Source organism: Silene latifolia, chromosome 9 (assembly GCF_048544455.1).
Source record: "Silene latifolia isolate original U9 population chromosome 9, ASM4854445v1, whole genome shotgun sequence".
Lineage (NCBI taxonomy): Eukaryota > Viridiplantae > Streptophyta > Magnoliopsida > Caryophyllales > Caryophyllaceae > Silene > Silene latifolia.
In genome coordinates, this window is record NC_133534.1 from 58,023,273 (window position 1) to 58,032,275 (window position 9,003).

General features: G+C 37.1%; 1 protein-coding gene across 1 annotated transcript; it reads right to left on the reverse strand.

Moving 5' to 3' along the window:
- Positions 1-3,115: 3,115 nt before the first annotated feature.
- On the reverse strand, positions 3,116-5,245 carry LOC141601084 (zinc finger BED domain-containing protein RICESLEEPER 2-like). Its single transcript, XM_074421347.1, has 5 exons — positions 5,190-5,245; positions 4,839-5,043; positions 3,562-4,483; positions 3,250-3,389; positions 3,116-3,166 (listed from the first exon to the last, which is right to left on the reverse strand). The coding sequence occupies exons 1-5, from the start codon at positions 5,243-5,245 to the stop codon at positions 3,116-3,118; spliced, it is 1,374 nt and encodes a 457-aa protein (XP_074277448.1).
- Between the last annotated feature and the right edge of the window lie 3,758 nt (positions 5,246-9,003).

Consider the following 9,003-nt stretch of genomic DNA (forward strand, 5'->3'; position numbering starts at 1 on the left):
TCATGATAGACTGCATGCATGTTATTATAGGTCGAGTTACGTGAGTGTCTTTACTTCTTTCTATCTCTTACTTATATACTTACCCTATGCTTAATTCGAGTGATGAGCGACCCGTGAGAGTCCGATATCTATGATTCTTGCAAGGTCGACGGTTCAGTAGTTTGAGACATTGATTTAACTCGTTTGCACTTGCTTATTACCACTTCGTTAGATGTTGCATTAAATTAGTTTGGGTGGATAATTTGTAGCTGATGAGTTGGACCCGTTCCGTTAGTTGTCTTTAGTTGCGTTCATAGTTTGCTTGGGGACAAGCAAAGGTTTGGTTTGGGGAGATTTGATGCGTGTATTTTATATAAGTTTTTTACCTCATTTTTGCACGCATTTCTTTGTTATTTATGTGGCATCTAGCTACAAATTCCTCCGAACAGTCTACTTTGGTTTGTCTTGTATTAATTGCAGGTATGAACCAGAAAAGGAGCAAGATCAGGCCTGGACTTGTCCTAATCTCATGCATTTTGTAGAACAAGGGATTAGAGCTCGGAAGCTGTCACTTAGGGATGCGTGAAGTGGCCTCGGAAGGTGTCCAGGAGTTCACACGTGCTTATATAGCTCGATCGACCCATTTTTCTACTCATCATGGTCGATCGAATGCTTTACCCTCCAAGAATCACTCGATCGAGCTCTGCCTTTACTCGATCAAGATAGCCAACCTTTGAAGTCTTCGATCGAGCACTATCTTTATTCGATCGAACGGATTGTCAAGCTTTTTCCTCGATCGAGTGGTTTCATTTCACTCCATCGAGATCCTATGTGTTTTATGCGGGCCTCGAGTTAATTTGCGAGATTTCTTTTTGGTAATTAGGATAAATAAGTTAGGACGGCAGTCAATATACGTTCTTCTCTTCTCCTTTCCTTGGAAAAATCTATCTATCTCTCTCTCTTAGAACTTTGCTCTTGGAACCCTAATCTTGGATTATTTCCTTCTTGTAATCGGTACTCTTTACTCTACTCTTAATCTTTAATTAATTAATTTGTTCTTTTGTCTTCTTCCTTTTAATCTCTTTTGTTGTTATTCTCTTCTTTATACTTTTATTATGTTTAATTTCTATTTTTTATGTATTTTTGTTGTTTACCCAATAATTATGCATAACTAATCCTCTTTTACTAAGACATAGGGGAGCCATAGTTTAAAAGAATTATGTTCAGGTTATTAGAACTTGATGCGAATTATATCTATGTTGTTAATCGCTGCAAATAATTGTTGTTGTCTACTTGAGTCGACGCAACTATATAGTTAACATCGGTACACCTTGACCTGAATCGGAAGATTGGAAAAGGTAATACCTGCAGTAAACATTAGGGCATTCTAACGAGGGCGGAAGTTAAGTTAGAACCGTCTTAGGGCAAATAGCGGATCGTAAGAACCTTTTCGCTACCCTGTAGATCGAATTTGCATTGACCTGAGATCCTAGACTACATTTCTTAAGAATCATGGTGAACCGACTGTCTTAGCTATTTTCTCTCTGCTTAATTGTTTTCAACTTTCTTCTTTTGCTTTCCTCTACTTTATTTCTCTCCTTTGATCTCCTTAGAGTAGAACAACCATTAAAAACCCCCAAGAATTCGTGACTCAGACGGACTTAGTTTAGTAAACATTTTCCCATCTCCCTGTGAAGATCGACCCTACTTACTGCTGACTTCTGTTAGTAGTACTTAGGTATTTATTTTTGATACTAAACGACGGTATCAGCCAACATCCTCTTTCCTTACCACCTCTTGCATTGGAGGATTTAGTCGTCTTTGACCCTGTGCACTAGGCTTGTGGCCTTCTTCCAAGTGAATACGATGCATATAAAAGTCAGGACTAATACCTTGTAAATCATCAATGTTATACCCAATGACCTTTTTATGAGTTTTCATAACAGTCAACAAAGCAGAAAGTTGGCCATCAGTTAGGCTAGAATTGACAATTACTGGGTTCATTTCACAGTCATCCAAAAATTCATACTTAAGATGAGAGGGAAGGGGTTTAAGTTCAGGTTTCTTTACCTCGGTAACCATAGACGGGATACCTAAGCTGTATACCTTTTGATGTGGGCATTCCTCTCCAGTTAGCAACTTCTCAATCTCATCAACTTCTTGACTTCATGAACCCGTCTCAGTAGTTGAATCGAAACAAGGGCAATCTCCAGAGGATCCCTGTTTAAACACATAGCAAGACACTCATTAATAGTAAAATTAACAATATCTATACTATGACAAGTTTCTTCTATCATGGGATGTTTTAAAACTTTTTCTAAGTTAAAAACAATGGTATCATCCTCCACAGCTAAAGTCAGTCTCCCTCCCCTAACATCTATAACCGCCCCCGCTGTGTGTAGGAATGTCTACCCAAGATGATAGGAATCTTGTTGTCCTCAGCTATATCTAAGACAACAAAATCAACGGGAATGAAAAATTTCCCAACTCGAACGGGAACATCCTCCAAAACACCCAATGGGTGTTTAATAGATCGATCAGCCATATGCAAAGTCATATTAGTAACAGTCATTTAACCCATATTTAATTTCTTACAAATAGAATGAGGCATGACACTAACGCTAGCTCCTAAATCACAAAGAGCTTTACTAATAGCAAGATGACCGATATGACAAGGGATCGAAAAACTCCCTGGATCCTTAAGCTTAGGTGGTGAATTAGCTTGTTAGGGGTGAAACCGAGCCGATCTGATACCGAGCTCACATAAGCTCTAAATCAGCTCATATATTATAAACAGAGCTCGGGCTAAGCTCTGAACTCGCCGAGTTCTGAATTTTGAAGCTCGAACTCAGACCAATTGATTTTTTAAGAGCTCGAAATCGAGCTCGGGCTCTATTTGAGTTTTTTTTTTGTAGGTATAATAAAGGCTTGATATCATAATTATAAAGGTTGCACATCTATAACTTTTAAAATAAATGCTTTGAAACAATACATTAATGAATACCAAATAAAATGCGGCTCCAAATGGAAAATCAATACAACATTTCAGCAAATATAATATGGGACTCTCCATCAGCAGTACATGAGATTACTTCCAGAACCATTTCACGACACCTCTATCAACATTGCAGCAGCGTCAGTTATCTGGAACAACAACAACTTCCTCTATAATCTCTTCTTTTGAGACCTAAGAACAAATACAAATACATAGGTTAAAGTATAATGCTTAGGTGAAAAAAAATTATGTTTAGCTTGACAAGTATTATGTACCTTGTTCTTTTTATTTACTCCATGTGAAGCACGACACCAGTCACCGGCACAAAGCAGTACTTCAACCGTCTCTGAAGCTAGAGATGCACGATAAGAATCAATTACTCTACCACCAACACTAAAAGTTGCTTCAGATACAACTGTAGTAATTGGAACGGACAAAACATCATGAGCCATTTTGTATAAAATGCGATATATATTTTAAAGTCTCGGTGCTCCACCACTTCAAAACATCGAAATTCATTGACTCTCCTCGCCCTTCATAAGAATAAGTTCTTTCCTCGAGATATATATCAAGCTCGGACTTCTCACATTCATGATTGGAAGTAGACCTCAAAAAGTTAAAGACGTCATAACAATCAAAGTCATCATCAGACTCATTTGAGATGTCACAACCAAAATCAGGAGGTGCTTCATTTTCTTGATATCCACCCTCAGTAGAAGCTTTGAAATCAGAAACATACTCAAGGTAAAGAGAATACAAAGCCTCTTTTATTTGTGAAATATGTCCTCTAGCTTCATTTTTATACATTTTAGTAAAAACATATTCAACTCCTCTCAATTTATACCTAGGATCTAATATAGCACCCAAAGCGATCAACAAATTACATTCACACCAATACTTGTCAAATAGTTGTTTCATATTTTTAATGAGTTTTCGCATCCATTCTTCCAGATCATTCTTATTTTTATCTAACACAATTTTAACTCTGTATACCTCCAAAAGAAATAAATTTGAAGTTGAATATTCAGAACCAGAAATTATATTAGTAACACTTTTGAAAACTTTCAACACCTCTGACACCTTTTCAACTCTAGTCCATTCCTCAGAGCTAGGACAAGTAGTATAGAATGAATCTTCTTTAGCATATAATGGAAAAACATACTTGAATCTGAGAGTCGTGATCAACATTTCATAAGTAGAATTCCATCTAGTTTTATTCTCTATAACCAGTTTTTTGTGCGGCAATCGCAACTGTTTTACTTTTTCAGCAAATAATAAACGCCTTAGTTCACTTGATCGAATGTAATCCACACTATCATGAACTTTCTTAACAACATGTTGAATGGATTGTAGACCAAATTGAACCATAATATTTAAAATATGAGCACAAAAACGAACATGGAAGAGTTTCCCATCACAAACCAATCTATTTGTTCTTGAGAATGTTTCCTTTAAATTTTTGATGCATGAATCATTAGCTGAAGCATTGTCTACAGAAATTGTAAAAATCTGCAGCATGAACATTCACATATAGAACAATTATATATAGATACCATTTAATATGAATGAAAGTTTACTATAAAACAATCAATATCAAACTTTAGTTAGTTTACCTTGTTCTCTATGTTCCACTCCGCAAGCATTTGTATAGAGCATTTGGTAACTGAACACCTTTACGAGGGGGAGGTAGATGAAAGAAATTTAAGACCCGCTTTTGCAACTTCCATTTAGAATCAACAAAATGGGTCGTAATAACCATGTATTCCATCTTTTGAGGGAACGAATTCCACAAATCAGTTGTCAAACAAATCTTCCCAACTTGTCCTAAAGAATTTTCAATTTTTTTCTTTTCTTTCTCATATACCTTAAAATAATCATTTCTTCCAGTAACACGTGAAATCTTTGTCCACTCGGGTCTGGCCCTCTTCATCATCAAATTAAAACCTTCTTCTTCTTCAAGTATCGAAAACGGATGTTCATGCATAAGTATCCAATGTGAAGCAGCCTCTCTCATTCTTAGCATGTCAAATTTTCCATCGTGAAGTTGTGGAAGAGTTGTATTGATACAACTGTCACCATCAGACTCAATTGGCAAAAAATTTAACTTGCTTTGTTTTTTACATGAATATGTTTTAATCGACAATATTTGTCTATATGACGAGATAAATGAGTTGTAGGGCCATTCTTCCTATAAGAAAGTTTAATTTTACAATACTTGCATTGTGCTTTTTTTTCGGCCTTAAGAGCATCCGCAACAATGGGGTTCCCCATATTTTATCTCTCTTTTTCTTATTCGTCCACCTTATGTTCCACTAATTTTTCCATCTACCCTCCCCAATCTATAACCACATTTATGCAACAATGGGGGTTCCCCATTTACCTATAAAAAATTGGGAACCTCCCCAAAAGGAACATAATTTACCCTTGCTTTTTTTTGGGAACCCTCCCTATTAATGGTGGAGCCTCAAATTATGGGGAGGTTGGTGCATTAGTGAGGTTCCCCATATAAGGAGAAAAAGTGCATATGGGGAGGTAGTTCTACACCTTTGCGGATGCTCTAAGAACCACGTAATCATCCCACCATTTAGCCCGTCGATGAGATTTTTCCTCAAAAGGGTCATCTTCAGGGTTATCATCTCCTCCCGAAGCTTCTACATCTTCATTTTCAATTTCCTCAAGCTCGTCTAAGTCCATCTTATTGTTTACATCAATGATACCAGTACCATCAACTTGATTCTCCATATCTTGCAAAATCTATTTCTACTGACTGCATAAGCATAAGACAGATACAATCAATTAAAAAATAATCCATAAATAATTAAATGGTAATGAAAAAGCAATCAATAATTCTGAATATCATTATACAAGATAATAAGAACTTTCTCCATATTAAATACTACTCAAATAACAAAAATCTAAAATCGAATACTAGTATAAACATAAACACTAGTACAAAAATCAAAAATTACCAATTTTGTGTAGATCTCGTTTTCTACAGGAATGCTTAACAAAGTACATAGTTAACTTGAGGCTTAATTGAATATATAGAACAAGATGAAGAGAATAAAGATGCTGGAGTTGGGAAACGGAATAGCCAAATTTAATTGAATTTGAAAAGCAAAAACAAAGAGACAGAGGAGATATTGAAAATGAATCTATTTTGATTGAATGGGATTTTGGGAAATATTACTTTGGTAATATCGGTGGACGGTGGATACTTGGTATGTGGGTGGGTAGTATTAATTAAGTTTATAATTATTAGTTAGGTGGACAGGAAAAAAATTAGTAATTAAGGATTTTAGAAAAAAATAGTTATCTCTTTATTACTAATTTGATTCCGAGCCGAGCCCATAAGAACTCGGATTCGGATTCGAAGTTTTAGCGTAGAGCTCGGAATCAGCTCGAAATCAGTTTTGACCGATTTCGAACCGAGCTTTGACTGAGCTGATTCCGAGGGCTTTACGAGCCGGCTCTGATCATTTACAGTGCTTTACCTTATAACACGGCGCTGCACTTCTTAGTAAAAGCAACGGTTTCCATCTCATCAAAGGATTTATTCCTTGTTAATATCTCCTTCATAAACTTCGCATAAGCCGGCACTTGAGTGATTAACTCAGTAAAAGGAACACTTACCTGTAAGTTCTTCAATACCTCTATAAACCTTCCAAACTGCTTGTCCAGCTTAGACTTTTGTTGACGATGCGGAAAAGGTAGTGCAACAGTAATCGGCTCGGCTTCCTTTGCTTTAGAATCAACTTTTAAAATAACGTCATCAACCAGAGAGCTTCCTCGATCGAGCCCTGATGTTACTCGATCGAGTACTGAAGTTCCTCGATCGAGCCTGATGTTACTCGATCGAGGAACCTTGGCAGATCCGTTTTTTTATTTTTCTCGCTTTTATTCTCGTCTCGTGTTTCAGTTTCGTCAACTTCTTTTTCATCGTCACTTAGCTCCAAATTACCCAATCCCTTAGGATGCATATAGGGTACCTCATCTTCATTAGTGGGTAATTCTTCTTCATTACTTGGCAATTCCGGATTTTGATATGTGGTACCGCTCCTCAATTGAATGACATTAGCTTGCTTACCTTGAGGAGGAAGATTTCCGGGCTGTTTTGATGAATTATGAACCGCCATCTGAGCCACTTGTGTATCAATCATCTTATTATGGGCAATCAGCTCAGAGATTTGAGCTGTCTGCTTTTGTTGCATAGCCAAGGTTTATTGTAAGAGAGCTCTCAACTCCGCCATCTCATTGTTTGGAGCTTGTTATGGAATTTGTTGAGGAGTTTGTTGAGGAGGTTGTTGATATTGATTATTAAACTGCTGACCTCCTTGATTTTGCCTTTGATGTTTGTGGACATCGCCACCTGCAATGTCCAGCCGATCTATGGGACATAGAAGCGGTCTTTTTGAAAGCCACGCTCGGCGGCGTAAAAAATGCTTTCGAATGGATCGTTTTAGATCGGTTGGTTTCGTCTCAGCAAGGGTCTCGAAACGATGCAAGAGATGTTCGGAGTCGCCACCAAGCATTTGTGGGATGCTTGGAACCCGTTCAAATCCACTTTATACCTAGGTCAACCAAGGCAAAAAGCGGTTTTGACATAGGTGCTAAAGATAAGGAATCGTCCCTCTTTAGCATCCTATCTCTAGAATGACTCTCGTACGCCCTGGATAAAGTCGTTCACTATCCAAAGTTTCTGAGTAAGAGGTGAAGGTAAGTATTGGGAATCCCTTTAATCGGACACCCAATCCCGCCCGCGGTAGCGGCCTCTACTGATCGATCTTGGTTGGTTAAATGCAAAAGTTGATAAAACGGGTAAATGCATGAATGCGCATCCACAAGTTTGAACCTAACATATGAGCTTTCTATATCGGTTGTTTAATCCAAGTATCAAATATTTGATGTCGAGTTAGATTTAAAGTTGATTTGCATGCAAGACGGAAATTAAACATCCATTTACCGAGTTGGGTTTATGGTGCATAACGTGATCCATTTGTCTTAGTAAGGCGTTTGGCAAATATAATGTAAAATGGGCAGATTCGTCATCTGATCCGTCCTGTATTTGGGTTAACCAAAGTCGGGATCGTCATAAACAAGTGCTGGAAGGAAACAGGGTCTGCATCAGGCATCATATATAGGCGCGAGCCATCAGGCTATGCAAACAGGCCTGTTCTGTTGGAAAATGAGTGGCCTGTTTAGGCGCGGGTCAACAGACGATTGAAAAACGTCTTCTGGCCATTAAAAGGGTTTGTAAAATGGAATAAAAATAGGGTGTTTTAACCCGTCTTGATTTGAAAAGGTTCTTTAGACCGCTTTTATGTTGATGTGAAGAACGGGACTTGAATAATCGTCATTGTATTGACAATATTCGATGTCGGGTTCGGTTTTACAAGCTTGACATGAATAGTTTTGAAAATGATTATGAACTAATTCTTTTAAGTTCATTTGTTTGTGATTAGTCAATGTTCATCATCGTACTCGGGTTAAAATCTGACATGGTATGTAGAACCAATGATGATTTTGTATTTATGACTAATGCATTTGATTTGAAAATATAAAGAAATGAAATTAAAGGTTTTAAAATACCTTTTAAAATTTTATTAACCAAATATTATCACCGAAACAAGGATTAAACCATCATGGTATTAGGAACCAAGGGAAAAAAATGTTTTATGGTTAAAAGTTTGTCATAAAAATTATTTGAAATGGTAAAAACCGATTACAAATAAGAAATGAAATAAAGGGGAAGAAGAGACCAAACACGGCTGGATTAAGGCCTGCGAGGGGCTTTAGGCGCGAGAATGTCTGCTATACAAGCAGCCCCTGTCTCGGCCAAAAAATCCGGTTTTGGCTCATTTATCCCATATTTGGATCATGTTATGCATGTTATAGTCATAAAAAAATAAAAAACATGATAGAAGAGGATTTTTACACCCTCATACTTACATGTTAGGCATAAGACGAGAAATCGATGAAAGTGTATCAACTTGTTTGGTCGGAAAACTCGGTTTGAAAACCGTTTTAGC